At 36.0% G+C, this 26,773-nt stretch overlaps 1 protein-coding gene across 1 annotated transcript; it reads left to right on the top strand.

Moving 5' to 3' along the window:
• The first annotated feature begins 23,396 nt into the window (after nt 1-23,396).
• Nucleotides 23,397-25,127, top strand: LOC131040763 (dehydrin COR47). The gene is made up of 2 exons (XM_057973717.2): nt 23,397-23,761; nt 24,493-25,127. The coding sequence occupies exons 1-2, from the start codon at nt 23,501-23,503 to the stop codon at nt 24,694-24,696; spliced, it is 465 nt and encodes a 154-aa protein (XP_057829700.2). The 5' UTR covers nt 23,397-23,500; the 3' UTR covers nt 24,697-25,127.
• Nucleotides 25,128-26,773: the final 1,646 nt, after the last annotated feature.

Below are 26,773 nucleotides of genomic sequence, written 5' to 3'. Positions count from 1 at the left end.
TTGTCTTATTTAAGGTTGATTTTAAGGTTTTATTGTCCTAAGTTGTAGAGATTTCTTCCATTCTTTGCAACTAGGAGCAAAACCCTTGCAAGTAGGGTTTAAGAGCAAGAAAATGGTTCTAACCTAGGCATTCTTTGATGGCACCTGTTGAAATCACTAAGAATTATAGTTTAGGGTCTTTACATATCTTTAGAATATTATGTGTGGTGTTGTAGGTCCAAGAGGAGGAGAAACAATGAAGCCCTAGGCTCACCGTTGGGAGTAGGTGAGTTAGGACAACAAGAAAGGTGTGATTTATGAGCACATGGGGATTGGTGCAGGACCAACTAACACATGAATGGAAAGCCCTTTGAGTTCCCTTGAATATTCCTAAATTTTTTGGAGCAGGAGATTTGATTGGTGAAGAGTTTTAGACCCATCTTGCCAAGTCACCGGTGAGGCCTAAACCCTTCAAAATAGTGCAGCATTGGAAACCTCACTTGTACGAATAACCCAGATGCACTTTTCCATTATTGTTTGTAACTTCCAAAAGGGTACTCAAATCCATGATTTATTTCTAGGCTTGTTTAGCACTTCTGAAAATTAAAACCCTAAAACCGCCTAGGGAGGGCTAATGCAATTAGGCCTAATTTGGTGCCAATAGAGACCTAGAAGGGTTAGGAAGCCAAGGCGATGGATTTGGTGAACCTTAAACCTCAAAATAAATTGAACACACCTTGTATATGCATTGGGAAACCATAGAAAGTGGTTGTGTGTTAAGATTCTTGTAGGAGTGGTTGGAGCCCCAAAGAAGAGTGTGTGAGTAACTGAGGTGGCAACCTCAAGTTGTGGAGTTGATTGTCTAGAAACCATTGGCTATACCTAGGAGGAAAGTCAAGAAGGTTTAGACCTTGGAGGACTCATTATCATAACCCCTGCCAAGTGCCATAGGAAGGACTTGAGTAGTTGAAGGGTTGAGGAGGACAAATCACTCAAGAAGGTGTATCAAACCAAGCTCCAAGACTCTCTACATCAAAGTGGTATAAGAGACATTATTTGAAAGATTTGGTGTATGTCAGATTGTGAAGAATTCGAAGCAATTTAAATGCCTCCAAAGGCAATGACTCCAGAAGCCATCTGACAGTTGGTGGCAAAGATGATAGAAGGATTGAAGGATGCAAAAGGAAGCAGAGGAACCAAAGAGGTTAAGAAGGAGAAGGGGAAGGTTAAGATAGAATGGGGTGATGAGACTGATGAAGAAGTGGAAGATGTAGAGGAACCAACAACAGTAGCCATGCCTCAAGACTAAAATCTATTCTTGGATGTAGTCAAATCCATTTCTAAAGACAACTTGGATGGATTACCCACATATGGAGGAAACCTCACTGGAGAAGAGTTGCTAGATTGGATAGAGGCTCTCAAAAATCACTTTGATTACAAAGAGGTAGAAAAAGAGAAAAGAGTCAATGTGGCCAAATCAAGAATGAGAGGAGCCACATTAGTTTGGTGGAATATGATGCAAGAGGAAAGCATACAAGAAGGCAAGAAGAAGATAACTTCATGGGAGCATATGAAGATCAGACTTAAGGCACAATTCCTTCCAGGAGATTATGAAGTTCAAATCCATAAGAGACTGTAAAATCTGAAAGAAAGGGAGTTAGATGTCAATGCATACACTGAAGAATTCCACAAACTCAGTTTGAGGGCTAGGAAGCATGAGAATGAAGTGGAGAAGTTGGCCAGGTACATGAATGGCCTTAGACAAAATATACAAGATGAGATAAATATCCTCAAACCAGACACTGTCCATAAGTGTTTTCAGTTGGCCCTAAGGGTAGAAGAGAACATCAAAAGGAGGAGTGAACAAAATTAGAAACATAGGGGAGGTAAGAATTTCAGAGGTAGAGGAAACTCTGGTAGAGGGCATCAATCACCAAGAAATGAAGAGCAGCAAGGCCAAGAAGGCAGTGGGGACTCTCAGAGAGGAGCATTTAGAGGATCCTATAGAGGAAGGAGTAATTTTAGGGTCAGGTTTGGAAACTCGGGAAGAGGAAATACAATATTCACTGGTAGGTGTTATCATTGCAATCAAGTTGGGCACACCATGAGTAAGTGCCCAGGGAAAGCCTCAAGCTCATACATGGGGGAAAGAAGAACTCAATTGTTGCAAGAAGAGGATGCTCAGAGTGTAACTTCTTCAATTAGAAAGGCAGGGCCAATGACAGATGGAGAAAACTTGATGATGAGGAGAACAATGCTCAAGATACCCCAAGCTCAAGAGCCACCACAAAGGAAAAGCTTGTTTAGGACCACTTGTAGGTCACATGGGAATATTTGTAAAGTGATCGTAGATTCAAGTTCCACGGAGAATATTGTCTTAGTTGAAATGGTGGAGAAACTCAAACTGAAAAGATTGCCTCACCTCACTCCTTACAAGGTATCATGGCTCAACCGGGATCAACATGTATTGGTTGATGAACAAGCATGGGTGGATTTTGAAATTGGTGAGTACAAGGACAGATTGCTATGTGACATATTGTCTATGGATGCTTGTCATTTATTGTTGGGTCGTCCATGGCAATATGATGTGAGAGCTACTCATGATGGGGAGAAGAACAACTATCTTATCACCAAGAATGGGAAGAAGTATCAAATGGATCCACTGCTTGAACCAAAAGAAGAAAACAAAATAGGCTCAAGTGTGATGTTGATGAGAGGAAAAGAGTTTCTCAAAGTGTTGAAACAAGAAGGTCATCAAGGTCATGCTATAGTGTTGAAGCCTAGAGATGAAGCTAAGGCAAATCCAATGAGTGAAGTGCCTCAAGAGGTGCAAGGTCTACTCAAACAATATGAAAAAGTGATAGGATTATTTGCTTCCAATGAGATATGTGAATCATCAAATAGACTTAATACTAGGAGCCAAACTGCCAAACAAAGTTGCCTGCAAAATGACACCTAGTCAAAATAAAGAGACTGCCAAACAAGTGCAAGAAATCTTGGACAAAGGTTTTATCAAGAAGAGTTTGAGTCCATGTGTTGTTCCTACCGTGTTAGTGCCTAAAAAGGGAGGAAAATGGAGAATGTGCATGGACTCTAGAGCAATCAACAAGATTACTATAAGGTACTGGTTTCCCATGCCAAGGATTGAGGACCTATTAGACAATCTAGGAGGTGTAAGCTACTTCACAAAGGTGGACTTGAAGTCTGGTTATCATCAAATCAGAATCAGACCTGGAGATGAATGGAAGATAGCCTTTAGAACCAATGCAGGCCTATATGAGTGGTTGGTGATGCCATTTGGCCTCACCAATGCACCTAGTACCTTCCAAAGGCTCATGAATGAAGTCTTAGTTGAATTTATTTTTAGATTTGTTATTGTGTATCTTGATGACATTTTGATCTACAACAGGTTCAAGGAGGAACACCTCAAGCATATGGAGATGCTTTTGAAGAAGTTGAAGGAGGCTCAACTCAAGATTAACCTTGAAAAATGTGAGTTTTTGAAAACAGAGCTAGTATACCTTAGTTTTGTTATTTCTCATGGATGTTTAAAAATGGATCCAAGTAAGGTAGAATCAATACTTAATTGTTCTATCCCTAGGGGCATAAGTAAAGTTAGAAGCTTTCATGGAATGGCATCTTTTTATAGGAAATTTGTGAGAAAATTTAGCCATGTTTGTGCTCCTATTATCAATACCATTAAAGGAGGGATTAAATGTCACTTTAAGTGGATAGAGGAAGTCAATAAGGGGTTTGAAATGTTGAAAACCAAGATAGAAGAGCTACCAACCCTTAGATTGCCTGACTTCAATCAGTTGTTTACAGTAGAATGTGATGCAAGTCAAAGGGAAATAGGGGCAGTTTTAAGCCAAGAGGGACATCCTATAGCTTTCTTCTCATAAATGAAGCTTGTAGACACCTGAAATTGTCCTGTCTAAATAAATAAATATTTTTATTTATTTAATTATTTAAGCCTAATTCTTCTATTAATTAAATAAATCTTTATTTATTTAATTAATTAATTAAATCTTTATTTATTTAATTAATTAAATAAATCTTTATTTAATTAATTCATTAGCCTTTCCTACCCATGACACATGTCATTCATCTCTTAATTCCTACACTACCTACCCTATTATTATTTTCTTATTTTCTCTACCTACCCTCTAATCCTAGCCGACCATTTATCTTTTACACCTCTCAATCTTATCCCTCCATTTCCTATAGTGTCTTCTATATAAGGAGATGCTTCCTTCATTATCAATCCTACCCAAGCATTCTAGCATTCGAACTTGCATATGCAATCAAGCCTACTTGCAACCACATTTTTTGTTTTTTGTTGAGCTCTTGTGCACACATAAAATCTGAGAGCAAATATATCAAGCAAGATCAATGGAGATAGGAAGAATGGAGAATCAAACCCTATTGGACATGTGATGGTATAATCTTTGTGATTTTGTTGATTTGCTTTGTCTTAGGTAATCTTCATATGCTATGGTGGATCTTTGTTGTTGTTAGGCTAGGGTTTTGTGGTTGAATCTATTTAGTCTTTCAATATTGTTATTCCATTTTTACCATAAACAAAGCTAAGAAAAGGTACTCCATATATGACTTGGAGTTGTATGCAATGGTTCAAGCACTGAAAAAGTGGCATCATTACTTGTTGCCCAAAGAATTTGTAGTCTTCACTGACAACCATGCCCTTAGTTTCCTCAATGGGCAAGAGAAGTTGAACCAAAGACACATAAAGTGGGTTGAGTACCTACAATCATATACATTCACTATCAAACACAAGAAAGGGATAGCCAACAAAGTAGTTGATGCACTAAGTAGGATAATCGTGACCATGCAAGAGATACAATTGCAAAGTGTGGGTTTGAGTGAGTTAAAAGACCTCTACAAGGATGATAAGGATTTTGCAGAGATATAATGTTTGTACTGTTTTTTCTAACACCTCACATGTCTCTTATTTAGAATACATGATACAAGAGGTTTTGATGTTCAAAGGACATCTTCTTTGCATACCTCAATGTTCTATGAGGCAAAATATTATTCAAGAGAAGCATCAAGGAGGTCTTGGAGGTCATTTTGCCATTGATAAGACTTTGGAGCAGGTTGGTAGGTTTTATTATTGGCCCAGGTTGCAATCAGAAGTGAGAAGGTTTGTAGAGTAATGCACCATCTGCCAAAGAGAAAAAGGAACCTCAAGTAACGCAGGTTTATATCAACCCTTGGTCATACCTCAGAGGCCTTGGGAATGTTTGAGCATGGATTTTGTGTAAGGCTTTCCTAGGACACCAAGAAGTTTTGATAATGTGTACGTGGTGGTAGATAGGTTTAGAAAAATGGCATATTTCATACCTTGCAAGAGCACTAATGATTCCACCTATATTGCAGGCCTCTTCTTCAACGAGATAGTCATAATTCATGGTCTTCCAATCAGCATTGTTAGTGATAGAGATGTGAAGTTTTTGAGCCACTTTTGGAGGACACTTTGGAGGAAGTTGGGGACCAAGTTATCTTTCTCATCTACCTATCATCCTCAATCAGATGGTTAGACAGAGGTAGTCAACTGTTCATTGGGTAACTTGCTAAGATGTCTTACCAAACAACATGGGTAGACTTGGGATCTAGTACTTGGACAGGCAGAATATGTATATAATGACTCGACGAACCGTAGCACAGGTAAAAGTCCTTTTGAAATACTATATAGATTCCATCCTAGGGGCATATTAGAGCTCAGAGATCTCAGTTCAATGGCACCCAAAAGTGCACAAGGGAAGAACTTTGCAGAAGGTATTAAAGAGGTGCATGATAAGGTAAGGTAGTCCTTACAACAAAGATCTGAGCAGTATAAGGTTCAATCAGATAAAACAAGGAGGAAGGAACAATTTAAAGTAGGATACTTAGTGTTGGCATACCTTAGGAAGGAGAGACTTCCAAAAGGGCAGCCTATCAAGCTCATGATGAAGAAAATTGGGCCTCTCAAGGTGGTGCACAAGTATGAGCAGAATGCATATGAGGTTGAACTTCCTCCTACCTTGGGGATATTTCCTATTTTTAATGTATGTGATCTCTATCCATACAAGGGAGAGACACCAACAAATCAGATAGACATGCCATCACCAGTTCATGAAGATTGGATAAAGGATTTGCCACCTAGTCAACTGGTTGAGTTAGAGAGTATCTTGGATACCAAAATAGTAAAAAAGACAAGGAAAGGAGTCTACAAGAACTATATTATAAAATGGAAAGGGTTACCAAATTTAGATGCCATGTGGATGTTAGAGGCAGATATACTTCGGCATGGAGTGAAGATTTTAGACCTTATAACTCAAGGGACTTGAGTTCTTCGTCCCAAGGGAGTATGGTGCAAGGCACCTAACACTCGAAGTATGAAATATTAAATATTTATTTTATTTTAATTTTGTTTTTTATCTTTGTGATGTAATAATGGAACAACCATTTAGGACTCAGTAGAGCAATGGTTGAGTTGTCCAAGTTATGGTTTGAGTCAATTGTGTTCAGGATGTTGACAGCCTGAGAAGTGAGATGCTTAGGTAGTTCACAGGTAAAATACTCCTGATGAATGATTTCATGTATTAGGGGTCAATTGAGTTGTTTTTAGGTCTTCTAGGGTGTTTGAGGACCTTCAGGAGTCTTAAAATGCATTAGAATGCAAAATTGCATCCTGGAGCAAAAAGTTGTAAAAAGTTGTTGAGCAACATTTTGCAATTTCTTGCAAAAGTTGTATTCTTTGTTATACGCATTAAAAGTTCGTTGAACCAAATGAAACAAGAGAATATAAGACAAAATTAACTTCATTGTATGTGTTGGAGGATTGGAAATGCAAGAGCAAGTTTTTTAGTTTGTGAAGCAACCTTGTTTCCATCGATTTTAGATAGTTTTACTCTTATTTTCATTGTTTGTACGGTCCAGTATGGACTAGATGGTGTAAATTCATTTCAATTATGAGTATTAATTGTATTTTTCTTCTTTAAGGTTGATTTTCATGTTTGATTGTCCTAAGTTGTAGAGATTTCTTCCATTCTTTGCAACTAGGAGCAAAACCCTTGCAAGTAGGGTTTAAGAGCAAGAAAATGGCTCTAACCTAGGCATTCTTTGATGGCACCTGTTTAAATCACTAAGAATTATATGTTAGGGTCTATACATAGATTTATAATAGCGTGTGTGGTGTTTCAGGTCTAGGAGGAGGAGAAACAGTGAAGCTCTAGGCTCACCGCTGGGAGTTGGTGAGTTAGGACAACAAGAAAGGTGTGATTTATGCGCACATGGGGATTGGTGAAAGACCAACTGACACATGAATGGAAAGAGCTCTAAGTTCCCTTTAAGATTCCAAAAATTTTTAGAGCATGATATTTGACTGGTGAAGAGTTTTAGACCCATCTCGCCAAGTCACCGATGAGGCCTAAACCCTTCAAAATAGTGCAGCATTGGAAACCCCACTTTTACGGATAACCCATATGCACTTTTCCAGTATTGTCTGTAACTTCCAAAAGGGTACTCAAATCCATGATCTATTGCTAGGCTTGTTTAGGAATTTTTCAAATTAAGACCCTAAAACCGCTTAAGGAGGGCTAATGCAATTAGACCTAATTTGGTGCTAGTAGAGACCTAGAAGGTTTAGGAAGCCAAGGCGATGGATTTGGTGAGCCTTAAACCTAAAAATACATTTAAGACACCTTGTAGATGCATTGGGAAACCATAGGAAGTGGTTGTGTGTTAAGATCCTTGCAAGAGTGGTTGGAACCTAGGAGAAGAGTGTGTGAGTAACTAAGGTGGCAACCTCAAGTGGTGGAGTTGATTGTCCAGAAACCATTGGCTATACCTAGGAGGCAAGTCAATAAGGTTTAGACCTTGGAGGACTCATTATCATAACCCCTACCAAGTGCCATAGGAAGGACTTGAGTAGTTGAAGGGTTGAGGAGGACAAATCACTCAAGAAGGTGTATCAAACCAAGCTCCAAGACTCTCTACATCACTTATGCACTTTCACATTTTGTGTTACCCCAAAGTGTGTGTGTATCGTCTCCCCTTGCATGCCCATGCAAACTTGGGTGCAAGAGGAACACACACTTTCCTTTTTTTTATTTTCAATAGGAGGCTTGCCTAGGGATTTCATCACCCCAAGGTTTGACATCAACCATATTTCTCGATGGGGTATATAAAGGGGGGAGAGTGAAATTTTTACCTTAAGGAGTGGCTAACATAATTCAAATATGATCCACAAGACCCTTGGTTTGTCTAGAATTGTTTGGTGAGGATAATGGAGGAGACCCCCCCAATCTGAAATTATTACAGAAAAGCTCTTGGTTTACAGTAATCCCTCACTAAGAACCTTTATTTTTAGAATCCTAGGATCCATTAATTGTTTCCATAGTGTGGTGCAAGGTACAATATCATACCTAAAGTTACATGACATGTACTATGCCAAGAAGGGTTAAAATCCATTAGTTAAAAGGTTTTCAAACCTTCAAGTTAAGAGAATAGGTGAGCCCTTGTGCCACTAGACCTTTAGCCATCGAGTCTTGAGAGTGGAGCATACTTGCACAATCCTATGATAGTTTATTTCTTGGGAATCTACTATTGAAAACACACCTACCTAAATAATTAGGTTGTTCTTATCCTACGAGTGTATTCTCTTGTGCAAAACTAGTGATACCATTTGGCCTTATTACCCTAAAAATGTCAATTAGCCATTATGTCTTTGTTTGTTAAGTGTTTTATTGCCACTTTATCTTACAAAAACTAATTAAACAATTCAAAATTTGGCCAAAACCTGTCCAAAACACAATCTGCCTATCAATCCACATATTTGTCTGAAAATATTATTCTATTGTCACTTCTACCTATGTTTTTATCACTTCTAGATACCTATGTTATTGTCACTTCTACAGGTTACTGTTCTTGACAAAGGTTCCTTTTATCTCTATCTTTATGTCTTTGTTAAAATAGTATGTATTATTGCATACTATACTTGCACTATTGGCCTTTGTACATGCACCCTTGTTGTTTGTCACTATGCATTTGTCTAGACTTTCTACACTTATGACTACTAAAATCTGAGTCTTAAAAATTAGAAACATAAACTTGTAATTGAAACCATTTGATCTAAAACCTAAACTTATCAACCTGGACTAAGAAATCCCTGTGCCAGAAATCTAAAATTATATTTTGACCTATGTAAAAAATAAATATCGAGTTAGTCCAAAAGAAATAAAAATTGGAATTGAAACTTTTCCAATCTTTGAACATTAGAAATTATTGTCAAATAATCCTAGCAAGCTTGTTAAAATTTTTCATCTCTTTGAAACTAGGTCATTGCCTTCGTACCAAGATGAGAAACTAAAACTAAACAATCAACATAGAGAACCACTCGCTTTGCAGCCATTGTTCATGAAACTACACTTTTGTTCTATATTATTGGGCATTTTTCTCAACTTACAAGGTCTTTGTTTAGAGCTTCTATGCATATGAATGATATTTACTGACTAATGTCTTTAAGTCTTGCACCTTTACATAAATTTGTTGCATTATTGGCCTATCATATTATGCTTTTGACACATACTATTGTGCTTCCGTTGCTAAATCTTGTGCATTTATACTGACCTATTGTGAATTTGTTTGTTTTTGTTGTGCCCATGTCTAAAATAGAGACTATTCTTTTTTAAATTAATTCGACACACACAAAAACTTGAGAATACAATTGAGACCTATTAGATTGCACTTTTATTTTCCTTTACATTATCCTTACATATTTAGAGCTCAAATATTTTACAATAGATCAAACTACTTTAGGTCAACCCAAGGTTGTTTATCAATTTTTTGGAGCTTGCATCTTACACATGACTAGTTTGGCCTCAATCTAAGGTTAGAATAGTTTATCAACGTTTTTTTTCTATAAGGCTTGTACTCATCAGTCTATTGAAATTTTGACACATCAACTTCATAACCCTAATAATTATTATTCCATGTCTAGGCATAATTTTTTATAATCTTTGATATATCTTTAGATTGCATCTTAGTCCTCATTTGAACATTCCCAAAAATCCTGAAACATTAGCATTAGAATGATCTCTAGGTCTCTTTTTATGCTTAATGTAACCAAATCCCAAAGTAAGAAAACATAGATGGACCCATCACAACTAGAAGCTATGATTAACCCCAGTAGCATGTACTAATAGAGAGGATCTTCACATTTGATATGGAAACCTTTGACATATACACCACAGTCTCCTCCTTTGGATTTTTTTATGTCTAGCATCCAACAAAATTTGACACAATATGAAATTGATGAAGCGTTACAAGATGCTAGAGTCTAAGAAGATTATGCATACACTTTTTTCTTCAAACCCAAATTGATATTTGTTGTTGCTAGCACAAAATGGACCCAAATTACCACCATACTTTAACCTTTCAAAATTTAAGGAAAATCCAAAATGGAACTCATCATCAAGCATAGGTCCTTTCAATTTGACACCCCCGCCAAACAATTCAATCCCACAATAAAACAATACCCAATCTAATGTATCCTCGATCACTATCATTTGACCTACAAGTCAATAATCCCCTTTTTAACCTACTATTGACACATGAAAAAACATAATATCTTCCAACTAAAACTCTATATCTTACTTGATCAAAATGCAACACGTCCTAATCAAAACACACAGACATTGAATCAAAATATACCCCTACTAAACAAAAATGTGACACCACTAAACCAAACCCAAACAAACCAAATGCCTCCACCCCAAAAAAACCAAACAAATTCAAGATCTTTTAATCAAAACTAAAATAGCACCATACCACTACCAAACAATCCAACCAACACACCAAACAATCCCTTAAACAACATGACACACAACTCAAAAACAAACACCAATTCCCTAAACCAAGTACCTATTATTCAACCCATGACCCACATTCCCAAAACTTTGAATTTTAATCAACACAATTTACCTCCGCTTCAATATCAAAACACACTTTTGGCTAGGAGAACCTAAAACTTGAATCCCTTAAACACCTTCCAAAACACAATTCCTGAAAATAATATTTTACCAAATCCAAAACCCACACATCAAAACATGAACCCAATAACACATCAATAAACCTTAGGATACAACCAAAACCAAACATACATACCCCTTCCAAATCAAACCATGACACATAACCAATAACAAATCCCTTTGACACAAAACTAAAATCCCCCATAATCAAATCAACAACACATCTACCAAAGAATCAATCCATTTGTTGACCCACTCCTAGCAACATCATGCAACAACACTTACCTACCCCAAATCCAAAACGTCAACATTCAAGTCCAACACATGGGTAAAAGCACAATGTTGTGTCACACTTTTATAAAGGAAGTGGCCAATACAACTAAAACTGTTTAACTTCGACTGCATAAAAGTGGCATTTGTCAATTGAATTTCAAAATGATGTAAACTGATCAAATATAGAAATATTAATGAAATTTATGTCTGTTATTTAAAAAAATTAAAATTAAAAAATTGACATTTTTTTAATATATTCAAAGACAAATTTTTTATTGCTGAAAAATGTTGAAAATCAGGGGCTCTGGTCAGTGTCACCAAACAAAATGAAAACAAACTTTTTTTATTTATTTCAATTTTCCAAATAGAGGACATATATATGCAGTGTTAAAAATAAATAAAATAAAATATTGATGTATATTTTTCTCATAATAATATTTTTAAGTCCAACATAGGTGAATTTGGTAGTTTTCATTCAACGTCACCTTTTGTCTACTAAATTTATCATTATCAAAAAAAAAATATACCCTTTTGGAGAAGATTCTCTCATCTAGTGAAAATTTAAATTTTTTAATATCATTTAATATTTTTTTTAATTTCTAATCAGCTTCTTTTTTAACTTAAAAAACCTACTCGCAATGTTTAATTAATAAAAAATATCAAAATTAATCAAAATACTAAAAAAATTATAGGTCCAAATTCGTGACTTCGAGCTCTACAAAAGGGTATTTTTTTCATGTGTAAAAAAATATTCTGCTTGAAGAAAAATTAAGCAGAAGTGAAAAGTTCTAGGAATACAAACAAAATAGGTGATTTGGCTGCCACATCACCCGCCACATAGGTGAGTTCAGCCAAACTCAGTTTGGTCGAACTATTTTGAATTATTTTTAACTATTCTAAGTTCAGGCACTCACAAAAATCAGGATAGTGTAACCAATAGATTGATCGAACTCTTGGCGCCACGCACGTGCTACTAGGTGCCACATGGTAGGTAAATAGTCTGACCGGACTTAGTTCGGCCAAACTTAGTCCAACCAAACTAAGTTCAGCTGAAATGTGCCCAATTAGCCCCAAGTGTGACACAAGTTTGTGCTTTTGCCCACATAGATATATTGGCTCAATAATTATAAAACCTACAACAAGAGATCACAAACATGCAAATAGGTGGAACGTAGAATACTTACACATTTGAAGAAATTTGTCCTTATCTATTTGATAGAACCATACCCATGCCACCCTTTCCTCATAATTTTGAGATTCTCAAATTAGAAAAATACAGAGGAAAATGGGATCCAAGAGAGCATATTAGAGAGTTTTACATAGCATGCTTAGAGGTTTCTTATAATGACACATACCTAATGCACCTCTTTCCACATAGCCTAGGTGGACAAGCTATTGATTGGTTCTCACTTATTCCACATGACATCAAAATATTCTGAGAGCTAGCTAAGAAATTCATTGCACACTTTTCCTACAGTATTGAATATGAGATATCCATGAGTGGCCATTGCAACACAAAAAAAATAATGGTAAATCCTTTTCCTCTTTCTTACAAAGATGGAGGAATCTTGCTAGAAAATGCCCATGTCATGTACCTAACAAAAATTGGTCCAAATATTTAGGCAAAAACTAAACCAAGAAATGATGTTTCACATGTAAGTCCAATGTTCCAACACATTTGATGAGGTGATTGAAAATGGTGTTTCCATTTAAAAATCCCTTATTGCTAAAGTAATTGTCAAAATATTCAAGGAAAGTAAAGACAATACCAACACATCCAATGAAAAATCCAAAGTTTGGTCTAAGAACAATAACATAGTTAATGATGGTATGGCAGATGCAAAGGTGGTTAACAATGCACAACCTATGGTTAGCCTTCGAGGAACTTCCACATCTCATGTACAAACATCAAACAACATCCAAACATTAGACAAGTCAAACATTTTCAAAATAGTTTACAAAGGGATCTTGGTAAAACAAACACAAATATGAGATGCAAGTACACACCCCTAGGAGAACCTATTGAATAATCTTAATTGGAATTGGTACAATCAAACATCATCACACTTTCTAAGATCAAACAAGATGAACCTCAAGTCAAGCTTACATGGTGGAAAGATATTGATTTATGTGAATACCATAGAATAAAAGGACACAAGACCTGTAGTCGCTTTGAACTGAAAAACATTATCTAGGATCTCATAGACTAGGGAGGCGTAACAGTTGGAAATCCATCAAGAACATCAAAAAATGACCACATAATTTTCAAGGATCATTTACACAATCATGAAAATGGAGGTGCCTCTAGTCAAGGAAGAAAAAATAATGCCAATTATAGAAGCATAGGCTATAAGTAATTGCATTAAGAGATTATTGAGAAAATAGACCTTGCATTACAAGATTATTGATAAGTTAGACCTAAAACTCCATGATTATTAAGAGGTTTTCAACTTTGGATACATCTTTTATATGTATGTCCTTAATAATCATGGAGTTTTAATCTCTTTCTCTTCCAATATATGTCTATCTCTACCTGTATCTCCCCCTATGGGCCTATTCTCTCACCCTCTCTTCATATACCTCTCTCTTTATGTCTCTTATCTCTCTAACATTATCTCACCACTCACACACACACATGCGTGCGCGCGCGTACGCATACACGTACGCACACACACATCTCTCTTCCTTTATAGATCTCTCAATCTCTTCCTCTCTGCCTCTTCTTCTCTTGCTAGATATCTTCATCTCTAGCTCTATCTTCCTCTCTCCCCTTATATCTCTAGACATGCCTCCCTCTATCCATTCAACTCTCTCCCTCTCTTTTTCCTCCTTTTCTAGACCTCTATACCTATATCTTTGTTCCTTTCTATATCTATATCTCCCTATCACTTTTTTCATCTATCTTCTATCTCTATTTATTTATCTCTCTTTCTACCACTATATCTCTCACCCTCTCTCTATATCACTTCCTTTGTCTTTATCCTTATATATATATATCTCTCTCTCTCCCACTATTTATTTTTTTCTTCCATATCTATCTATTCCTCTCCCTTCTCTCTCTTTATCTCTCTATATCTATCTCCTTCTCTCCATCTTCCTCTCCTCATTCTCCATCTCTATCTTCAACTTTATTTATATCTATATCTTCTTGTCTATCTCTTTACTCACCTCTCTCACTCTTCCCCCTCTACATATCCCTCTTTCTAGCTCTATCTCAACCTCTTTCTCGCTCTCTCCCTATTTTAAACATAACATGAGCTTGTTGATAATGAAACTTGATTATTTTCTCGATTCAAAGGTTTTGTTTCAGTTATGATTGGATGCATAGTTGATTTTAAGCTATCAGCTCTCTATTGAGTCTCTATTGAGACTTTTGTTACATAAACATCATGGCCTACCAATCGACATCATGCACTACATAAATTTATGCAAAAATAAGACCAAAATTTTTCCTAATTGATCGTCCACACCTTTTCAACATATCCATTACACACCAAGTTACAATTATCAATAATATTATAAATTAAATATTAATTATATTTATTTATAATACATTTTTAAGATTTATTAATAACTTACAATGAAAGAATGGCCATATAGACCATCAAATTCCAAGCCTAATTACAATCCATATGAGGTGGTGCTTGTTTTTCGCAGCCTCTTAACTGTGTAAGTGAAGGCTAGAAGCTGCCTCCCCTCTACTTATATGTATCAACACAAATTCACAAGCTTCAAGTCATCCAGGAAAAATGAGAATTGAACTCTACTTTTCAAAGTAAACCAAAGTCGCTCAAAGATTCGAAACTTCCGAGCTCTTTCCAACGTTGTATCAAACAAGCCTGCATGTTAATCTAATAAATCTTTAAGTTGTGTGTATTGACATTCCGTGGAAAACAAGCATCTGTTGTACACAAATTACAAATATTAAAAACCCACATGAGCCCAGTGGTTGATCATCTTGTTTATAGATAAAGAAGAAGTACTCAGCATCTTTTATTTTTCTAAGTTCTTTCCTCTCTGTAATATTATTTCCTCACTGTTAGAAATGGCCAAGTTTTCTTTTTCTTGCCCTTTTGCTTCTCATCCTCTTCAGCTTCCACACAACCTTCTGAACAAGCTAGGCCTTCATCATCTTCACACACTTGTCAGGAACCTTCCACTGGAACTAATGCTGATTTTGAGAGCTTTCTAAAGAAATTCAATCATGTAAGCCAGCTTCACGAACTCATTCAGTTTATCGAAGATAAGCTATTGAAAGTCGTGGTAAGTTTTGTATAATCAGAATTTCTGCTTGTCTAAAATCTACAGTTTGCTTCTCTAATCTATTCATGAGTGTGAATATATTGCAGTCGGAAGAGAAGAGTACAGAAGGATCTAGTTCACGATTAAGCTCTTATTTCCATGATGGCCATGCATTGCTGCAGATGGTAGAGGAAAAGCTTGGCATGCTTGATAAAACTGTAAAAATTGCTATATGATTTAACTGTATCCATTCTAGATTATTGGTTGTCTGTGGGAAATATATTATATGAAATAAGTATTGATTGTTGTAGTTTTTAATGTCTTCTTTCTAATTGATTCCAATTTGAATTAACCCATTTCAATATTTTTTGATGGATTAAGACAAGAAAATAAGATAATAATTTATTTAATATTTAATTTATGTTTTTTATTTTTTTATGGAAGCCTGCGAGCATGGCCTGCGAGCACACCAGTCTAGTGAAGGCTTTCAGAAAGTAGTTTTTGCCATAAGGGCATAAGCCTATAAGCTGAAATCTCTTTGACTAAGAGCTAAGGAGCACACCAGCTCAACAAGGGTCAGTTTTTGCTACCTGATATAGAGGCATGAGCCTATAGGCTAACAAAGTAGTTTTTGCCACTTGATATAGGGGCACGAGCCTATAGGCTAAAACCTCTTCGGCTAAGAGCCAAGGAACACACCTGCCCAACAAGGGCCTTCATAAAGTAGTTTTTGCCACCTGATACGTAAGTACAAGCCTATAGCCAAGGAGCACACCAACCCAACAAGGGCCTTCACAAAGTAGTTTTTGCCACTCGATATGAGGGTACAAGCTTATAAGCTAAAAGCTCTTCAGCTAAGAGCCAAGGAGCACACCAGCTTAGTAAGGGCCTTCACAAGGTAGTTTTCGCCACCCGATATATGGGCATGAGCCTATAGGCTAACAAAGTAGTTTTTGCCACCCGATATGGGAGCACGAGCCTATAGGCTAAAACTTCTTCGGCTAAGAGCCAAGGAGCACACCAGCCCAACAAGGGTCTTCATAAAGTAGTTTTTGCCACCTGATAAGGAGGCACAAGCCTATAGCCAAGGAGCACATCAACCCAACAAAGGTCTTCACAAAGTAGTTTTTGCCCCCTGATATGAGGGCATGAGCCTATAGTTGAAACCTCTTCGACTAAGAGCCAAAGACTGAGGGGTATCCATTTCACCAAATTCACCTAGGGCATGATCCCAACCTCGTCCCTTATGATGTCGTCTTGCATCAGCAAGACTTGATCCCTAGTAGGCTCATTTGGAGTCATTCAACTTCACCAATAGACCAAAAGTCCATTGACAATTTATATTTTTAAGATATTATGAATCAATTAATATTTAGGATCTCCAAAGTCAAACTGAAGTGTGGAATTCCATAAGAAGTCTTTTGTAAGTCCCAAGGCCTAAATTTAATGATAGAAAAGGAGTCCTTGTATGACATGATATAATTGTGCAGGTCCAAACTATTTTTAATAGAGAGTTATGGAAATATATAAGTGGCATTCAATATAATGTGGGGTTGAGATTTTGAGATTTTTAATCATTTTCATGAAATTATGTGACTTTTTTAATTTATACAAGTATTGAGGATGAAAACTCTTGGGTACAGAGATCTTTCATAAATATTCGTTTATTTCGAGACTTAGAAGACAAAACTCTTTGTTTAAGAGGGCAATCTCAAAGAGGTTGTGTTTGGGCTTCAAAGAGTTCTAGATTTTCAAATTATATTTGCACACTGTGTTTTGTCTATTTTAATGGAAATTAAGCATCGTTTTAATTTCAAATTTGTTGTTGTATATTAGAAATTTGTCCATCTAGATCAACTACAACGAATTGGAAAGTCATTTTAAGATCTGGTGTAAAGATTCCAGAGTTTATTTCAGATTTGTTCCAACTGTTGTTGTAGGGCTATTTTTCCATATTTTTGTGTGGGTTTAATGTAAATTTCAAAAGAATACATCATTCTTTGATCATCTGAAGTGGATGAGCAATGCATTAAGAGTGCTATCTTATGAAGGATCACAAATAGCATTCAGGGGGAAATGTCATCAACCATTCAAACAACTGAGATACCTCCAAATTGCAAGTGACATTCCAGATTTACCAATGGAGTTTGAGAAACTTGAGCATCTCTCCATATACAGGGGTCCATTCATGCCAGGCATGAGCTTTAATGAGGTAATTTCTGCCCCGTTCTGTTCATAATCATTTCAGTAAGCTATCATCAGATTGTATACAACCTCTTTCATAATTGTTGTGCAAATCTGTAGTTTCCTCCCAGTCTTCGCGTAATGACCTCACTAGACCTCCCGAAGATGTATGCTTCTACAAAGAACAGAGTTGTATATTCTCAAATTCCTGCCAAAGTCACTCCAGATTCTCCACTTGTAAAATTAAGGTTATATGGATTGAAAAATATGGAAAGGCTACTAGATGGAATGGAAAATCTAACAAAGTTAGAGCAATTATATTTAAGAGGTTGGAAAATCTAACAAAGTTGGAGCAATTATATTTAAGAGGTTGCCATCAGTTGAGGGAATTACCTTCCAAATTTGGGCAACTGAACAATCTAAAAGAGCTGCGTCTAAGTCAGTGCCATGAATTGAAAGAGTTGCCTCAAGCATTGGGCCACTCAGCAATTTGACATCACTGCATTTATATGACTGCTCTGCATTAAGTTTGTTGCCTTTCAGTTTTGGGGATCTCATTTCCCTAAAAACTTTGCAATTGAGTTATTGTTCAGGTTTGAAAATGTTGCCTTCTAATTTTGGGCAACTCCAAAATTTGGAAGAGTTGGATTTGAGACACTGTTCTGGGTTAGAAGAATGGCCATTGAGCTTGGGAGATCTAACAGAGATGAAGAAGCTGGTTTTGGTGGGTTGTTCTTCGAAACTGAAAGAATCATTACCCCATCACATTAAAGAAATTTTTCTATTTTATTTGACTAAATAATTTCTCCAATTTAGAAGAATTATTTAATCTAGGAGGTATATTCATATTTCCTTTAGTTTCTTTATGTTAATAAAACAGTTTTTTTTAAGGGGGTTGCATAAGTTTTGTTTTTTTTCTTATAAAACAGTTCACCATATTCCATTTTGTTAATAAAAATAAAAGCTATTATGTGCTCCCACTGAATAATATGTTGTTTATCATCAATACATGTAATTCTGGCAAACAAAATAAATTCAGGCAAATTTGGACAATGTTACTTTTCGACTGAATTGATATTTCACAAATATTTTAATAAAAAAGGGCTGGAATCATGCATTTGACAAAGACACGGGACAATAAGGATTTTCCTCTGTATTATCTACATATTTTGTCTCGGAAGTTTCATTTAAGTTTCACTTGGTAGAAGTTACTGCAGCTGGAATATGTTTTGTTCCTGTTTTTTTCTTTCTACAAATATCATGTGAGGAGAAATTGACATAGTAAGGCCCAGAGTACAGTATGACACCTATGTGGGGATTATAGTCGTAGACATGTATGGAAAATGTGGAAGCAGAGAGAATGCACGCGAATTGTTTGACAAAATGTGGAAGTAGACAGAACGCAGGCGAATTGTTTGACAAAATGTAATGGTATGATTGCACGGTATGTTCAGAATGGATTTGCGGAAGGCAATAGAGATTTTTGATAGAATGATTTTTGAGGTACACGAGTATACAAATCAGCATAAACATTTAAATTAGTTGCATTTTGTAAGGCTGAAATTAAATATAGTTAAAAGCAATTTTAGTATATTGTTATTTTAATTTTTCAAGGTACAGATGTGTTATTAGTTCAATTTTTTAATTAGTTGAATCAATTAGCATTAAGAAGTAGAATTTTTGAAAAAAAAAATCTATAGTTTATATTTATTTTATATTTTACATATCTATAAAAATATCATTTTTCTTTATTTCTATTGGTTCATATTGTAGAAAAATCTATTTTCTTTGGTGTAAAATAATATATTTATTGCTCATTAATAATAATAAGAGACTTTTTATTTTGATTTTTTTTTTTAAATTGTAAAATCATTTTTTCAAAATTATTTTTTTCAAAAAAAACTAAAATAATGAGTTTTAATTGTTTGGAAAATATTAATAAATTTCTTCCACTTATTCTTAATATTTAAATATTTATATTTTTTTAATATTTCATAGCAAATTGTTTTTTAATGGTTTTTTGTATTTGTTCATTTTTTATAATTGTTTGGTGTATATATAATCATTAAATTCATGTTTTATGTTTGGTTTTGAATTTAAATTTATTTGCATCTCCTTCTTGAAGTTTTGGAAGTAACCCCATAGATTCTTGTTCCTGGCTTTGGAGTCACTGGGGTTGTATAGGTGTTCCCAGATTTGAACTCCTACAGGTCTATCAAATGCCCATTGTACCAGACCAACACCCGAAACCTCATTTATGAAATAGAAGAATATGCATAGAATCAAGGTTTTGAACTTGAAAGGATCCTTCTTCTTTTCTTTGATCTTCTTTATGTTCTTAATAGGCTCAATCCGAAGCAACTCACAAAGATCATACTTCTTATTCTCCCTCATCATTTCATATGCAACGTATATGACGATACCAGAGTAAGAGTTCATTCAGATAGAATAGTAAACACCAGATTTGAACTCCTACAGGTCTATCAAATGCCCATTGCACCAGACCAACACCTGAAACCTCATTTATGAAATAGAAGAATATGCATAGAATCAAGGTTCTGAACTTGAAAGGATCCTTCTTCTTTTCTTTGATCTTCTTTATGTTCTTAATAAGCTCAATCCAAAGCAACTCACAAAGATCATACTTCTTATTCTCCCTCATCATTTCATATGCAACGTATATGACAGTACCAGAGTAAGAGTTCATTCAGATAGAATAGTAAATTTTGTAACCAATCACCATGGATGCAAACTAGATGTCATCCTCCAGGATGTCATCAATAGCCATCGCCCTCTTATCAAATTTTGACTCGGTTGTGTTGGTCACAATATCATTCTTTTCAGCTTTCAGTGAGGTTAGCTCTCTGGTTGCACATAATCCTGTCATGGCCTAAATCACACCTTTTGTGATTTTGTGTGGCTTATCTAACCATATAAATTTGTCATGTACACAGCTTAGTATATATCAGGTCCATTCCTATTCATAGTTCATTGGAAATTTAACGAACTATGCGAAACCCTTACTTTCCAAATCTTGAAATTCAGGTTTCAGCCTTGAGCTTCCATCAGATAGTCGGCTATTGTAAAGACTCGGCATCTAAGAGCTTCCCAATTCTTCATCAAACAATGAGTATAAACCCTTATGTCTCCATTGTGCAAAACTGCACAAGACACCAACGAAAATGCACTTTTAGGGTCATTCTCCGTGGAAATGAAGGGATGATTCTTGAAATTAGATAATTCACTCTCAGTGATGTTCACAACAAGAGGGGTAGCGATACCAGATGGAGTCATTCTTGCAAATTCATAAATTTCAAACTAAGAAAGTTCTACTGATAAGTACCTCGCGTCAAATTAGGGTTTCTCGCCAAATTGCTTCAAAAATCTGTAGCACTTGATCTTGCCTAATAGACTTCTTCATAGAGCTCTTCAAACTTCTTCTCTCCAATCGCAAAGTGAGAAATGAAGAGATAAAATCACTTTTTATTCACCGCAAACCTAACTTTTCACTATAATAAATGTGCTTTGCCCTAATACTTCTGGATACTCTGCATTTCGCAAAGATCTCGTACAGACCCTCAAATCTGCCCAAACTCTTTCGAAAATCTATCATAAACATCTCCAATCATCATATATATACCTCTGTAACCTGCCGAAATCAGGTACAGATCTCCAACAAGGGGTTTGAAAGATTTTCATGAAAACCTCCCCCTAAGGTCAGATTCTCCACATGATACTGTTGATAACCATTGTTTTAGCCAAAAACTTGACTACCGAATCTTCCAACTCACACAAGACTCAACACTAGAGCACACAAACCTGGAATAAGACATATTACATGACCGCAATGCTTCTCTGAGATCCACAAAGAAAAATACGCAACACAAATGATCCACTAACCAACAAACTATACACTTTGTTGGATACACTGTTCTTCTCACTAGACATTACAAATACTCAATCAATCTTTCAGTATGAATTAGTTATGACTTGCAGATAGAATATTTGACATTAGTTTCCATCAATGACAACATTAGTACATACATGCAGTGTCTCTTGCCAACACACAATGCCTTCCTTTGCCAAACCTACATATATAGAAGAACAAAGATGAAATTGTTGGGTTTATGATTAGAGGTTTTCCACAATCAAACCCCCATTTTGATGTTTCCACCTCCATGAATAGCTATGATTGATTGATTGATTGATAGATGATAACAAAGATACAATAAAAGAAATGATATGAATGATAAAATATTATCAAAGAGATGATCAAATAAGAAATGTAATAATCTAGAAGGACGAACTCCCCTTCAACACCAGGAAGCCGAGAGCTTGCCGAAGTGAGAAAAAAGTATAAAACCTCTAGATTGATAAAGCTTTTCTATGTGTGCTAATGGCAATTGAATGATTGATGCAAGAGATCAAGAGTGAATTACCAAAGCCTAAAGTTGTAGAAAATGTCAAGAGAGCAAGAAAGAGTTCACTAGATAGATTAGATGTAAGTGAAAGCTAGAATGAATGCAAAAATGCAAGATAAAGGGGGTTGGAAGGCATCCTGATGTCGGTGGTCATAGAAGAAGGCATTACACTACAAAAATTAGCAGGTGTAACATCTCAATGGCCACCTTCGATCTAAATATTCATGCGACAAGTGCGCGATGTGCATACATCTCTATGATGCACAGGTGTCTGTGAACATATAAGTCTAAATAGTTTGAAAGTCAATTAGAAAAGGTGACAAGGTGGGTTAAGAAATCAAGTGAGGTGGAGGATTGATCATAATCTCTAATTAGGTTTAAAGAAGAGGCGCCATTTAACGTCGAATTGCGTGGTGTGCAATTTATGACATTACATTATCAAGTATTTTATATTTTATATGTTTGCTTTTAAGCCCTTAATACAATTATGATTTAAAAGTTATCTTTTTTGTATCTTTATCTTTGATTCTTTGTGGAGGTTAAAAGACCAAAACAAGGGTTTGAATGAGCCAAACCCCTAAACAACCCCTAACATTTTTTTTTGTATGTGTGTACGAGCTAGAACACCTTCAACATTTAAGATGAACATTTTGAAAAATTTAAGCTATTCATATATTTATTTAACACTCCCAATGAAATAAAAATAGATCTTGACAAAATACCTATTTAAGAATATTACCTTAATTGAAATATAGACCTTCTACACAAAGTTGATGACCCTTGAAAAATACCTGCCATTATCTTTAACAACAGCAGGTTTTTTTCTCTCGTTAGGGTCACTGTTACTCGAAAATCAAAATATCAAAGTGGGGTTACCGTAGTACGTACTCTCGAAGTTTCCATATCACTTTTCTTATCTATACGCCATACTTCTATTAGTTGCGCAAATTCACATACGTGTAAGTCATAGATTTCATCCAAACACCTCGGAATAGGCTCCATAGAGCTCGGAGTAGATGTAAACCGTCCCCTATGATATTTTTCTGAAGAAATTCCCGGCAATATTTCCTTTCAAGCATTTTAAGGGCCACGTATTGCCGACAAAGCTTTAAGTTGGTGGGCCCACACACGTCTTATCCGCTGGGACTTTCATCACCGACCAACTGAGGCCACGTGTCAGTCGAAGATGAATCTAACGGCTCCAGTAAGCCGGTCGAAAGCGCGTCGTTTGCTAAGCTGCTATAAATTCGCATTCTCCTGCAACTACTTTCACATCCAAACTTTCTCGGCTTCACAAAAAAATTCCGTCTGTTGATATTCCTGTTTTTGTCTTGGTTGTTGTATTTGTTGAGAAGTCTCTTTTTTCTTGCAATGGCGGAGGGTAATGCACCAGAACATCAGGATCGCGGGCTCTTCGGTATGTTTGGGAAGAAGAAAGAGGAGGAGACACATCAGCAGCATGGCACTGCCGTGGATCCTCACGGGCATGGATACGTAGGCGAGGCTCACCCTGTGCCTGTGTCTCACGGCCACGTGGAAGGGGGCAAGCTCCATGGCAAAGGTGAGGAAAAGAAACACGAAGGGGGCCACACGGGGAAGCCGCATAGCTCTAAAAGCTCTTCTTCCAGTTCTGTAAGTTTAGGCTGGCTATGACCTATAATTTACTTAGCTAGATCTGACGAAATAACTGTGTATCCATTTCCTCAAATTTCTCTCAGGCATTATGGTCTTATCTTTAAAGGTGTAGGGTTTCAGTGTTCAAGAAGCCTTGATCTTTGATCTTCAGTTGGTTCTTTTGAGCGCCTTTAAATCGCATCAACAGATTATCTTTACTATTAAACTAAATTTTAAATCCTTTAGATGATCATACATTTCACCAACAGATCAGGACACTCCGCTTTCATCTGTATTTAATTTTTATATTTAGATTTAAATTTGGTTTTTTTAGATGATCTTCATGTTTACATTCTTTCAAGTCTTTATCCTTTGTCCTTTGGTATAACAGATTTAATTCTTCAACAGACTAAGGGTTTACCTTAATTTTTCAAAATTGTATTTTCTGGGTGCATTCTGTGTTAGCTTTTGAATTCATTTATTAAATCTGGTTATATTTTGAACCTGGAGGCCAAGTTATGTATAAATCAAGCCTTGACACTGAATCAAACCAGTGTTTACTCTGTAAATTCCACTTGTTTTTTAAAGCCACTGTTAATGTTTTTAAACCATTCAGTTTCATGTACAGAACAAGAGAACCTATTTTCTCAATGATTTTCAAAATTACGCAATCCATTTTATCTTGATGAAATGAATGTTCAGTTTTTCACTGGAATGTATCTGATCTGATGAAATCAATATATTTGCAGTCTAGCGACGAGGAAGAAGATGAAAAGGGGGAGAAGAAGAAGAAGAAGAAGGGTGGATTGAAGGACAAGAAAAAGCTTCCCGGACACCATGACAAGAAAGAGGAAGAATACGGTCATGGCGAACATGGCGAAAAGAAGGGTTTGATGGGTAAGATCAAAGAAAAGCTTCCTGGACACAACAAAGAGGAAGAAAAGGGCCATTGAGAGTTGTGTGTCGGGGCCGCATGTATGACGTTTATCTTCTAATTATAATAAAAATGTAATGGTTGGGGTTTTCTTGCAACTGCAATGTTTTGTTCGGGCCCTCTGTTTCTCTCAGAGTATTTACTTGAGGGGAGTTCAACCACCAGGGAAGTTGAAACTTCTGAGTAGTTTGGGCCCTCTGTTTTTCTCTGAGAGTATTTACTTGAGGGGAGTTCAACCACCAGGGAAGTTGAAACTTCTGAGTAGTTTTAATAAGGAAGATATCTGGGAGGTGCCTTTTATACTTGCAGTTTTTATTGTATTATAAAGCTTTGGGCTTGCAGTCTATACTTTATTGTATTTGCAGGGTTTGCAACCATTGTAAATTGATAAAAAAGTCGAAACTAATTATAATAAAAGATTCGCAAATCTGATGGAAATCATTTGCCAAATCTTGCCGTTTTGGAGCAGACAGGGGAATACTTTATCTTAAGCTTGGTGTACACATTATTGTGAGATATACAATTATTCATTCTTATATTTTCAGAATCATAAGTAAATTATATTAAGTTAATTTTAAAAATATTTTCTACTTCCTAAATACATACATATTTAGTTAAATTTAATACTGTTTTGGACTATCAAAATTTTTAAAAAGGAGCAAGACAAAATACTGGCATTCAAGATAAAAAAACTAGCATTTACACCAAATCGAGGTGAAATGGTTAGGACAATTGTAAAATATATTTGGTGTGTGTTTTGTGTCATTTTCTATTTGGTCTTCATTAAACAGCTTAATCCATAAACACTCAACTTTACAATCCCTTTGGATACTTTGGGTATGTAATCCAACTATTTGATGTGAAAATCAGTGAAATAAAAAAGGATTGAAATCGTCAATGCCAGAAATTTCTGCACAGCTTAAACACTCCTAAACACTCCAAACTTGACAATCCCTTTGGATACTAGGTTATGTAACCTTTGGATACTTTGGGTATATAATCCAACTAATTTGTATGAAGCCTAATTCTTCTACCTTTTTCCATTATACTTTGATGAATGTCCATTTCCAGAATTTGCATGGTAACAGGAGGATCACATTAGGTAATTATGAAATTTTCTTTGATGTTATTATTGAATTGTACAGTGTGTTTTCGCAGTTTCAGTTAATTTCACGATATTTTTCACCAGGCCGTTTACCTAGTTTAGAGCGTGTGGAAAATAATGATGATCTGAGGGGTTCCATTGATTCCTCCCAGCTACCGAGGCACATGCTTGCTTTCAGAAACCTTGAGGTTGGGACGGACGAGGAATCGAGATGATCTGAAAGTGAATTTTTCCCCTCTTATCGCTAGGCCTGAGAAACAGATCTCATGGAAGAACAGCGTAAAAAAACATTACAAATGAGGACCATAAAAACACCGTCTTCTGGTTTTTTGGGGATAAAATCTAAATAATTTATATGATGGGTTTTACATAATTCCCCCAAGCCAACCGTAAAAGAGACACCCTAGCTGCAAAAATCACGAGGAATCTTGGAAACGAGGGTTTTAGTATTTCCAACTCAAGTCGCCTTCCTCATCTTTGATATTTGCATCTAATCCTTTGGTGAAATGTACTCCTGGGATTACAAATGATAGCAAATAAAGCCCCCATTAATGAATCCTGGGTCTAAAAAACAGGGAGACTGACTGAAGCAGCGATTACTGCAACAAAAATTTCAGAAGCAAGGGTTTGGAAAGGCCTTATATCTTGAAGTAGAAGATAATCATGAGGCTCGCATGCTTGTTGTCCATGTTACTGCAAAGCCGGAGATTGCACGCGGCTCTCTTTCTCAACATTTTAAATCATATACTGCAAAGAACTTGGTTGAGCAAGGGGCGATGAAGACCATTAGGAAACTAAACAAGGGGGTAGTTGCGGTGGAATGAAATGAACAGTAACAACAATAACAACGGACAAGCGCAGACCAGCATGACAAGACGCAGAGAAAAACATGACTGCGAATATTTTTCATTTTCAAGTCTTTCATCTGGTTCTCTCCAGCTCTCCATTTCCCATGCACGCACGTATTGTTCATCTTCAAAATATAAATATA

Source organism: Cryptomeria japonica, chromosome 4 (assembly GCF_030272615.1).
Source record: "Cryptomeria japonica chromosome 4, Sugi_1.0, whole genome shotgun sequence".
NCBI classification, from domain to species: domain Eukaryota; kingdom Viridiplantae; phylum Streptophyta; class Pinopsida; order Cupressales; family Cupressaceae; genus Cryptomeria; species Cryptomeria japonica.
The sequence above is the reverse complement of the archived record's forward strand: the minus strand, read 5'-3'. Positions and strand labels throughout refer to the sequence as shown.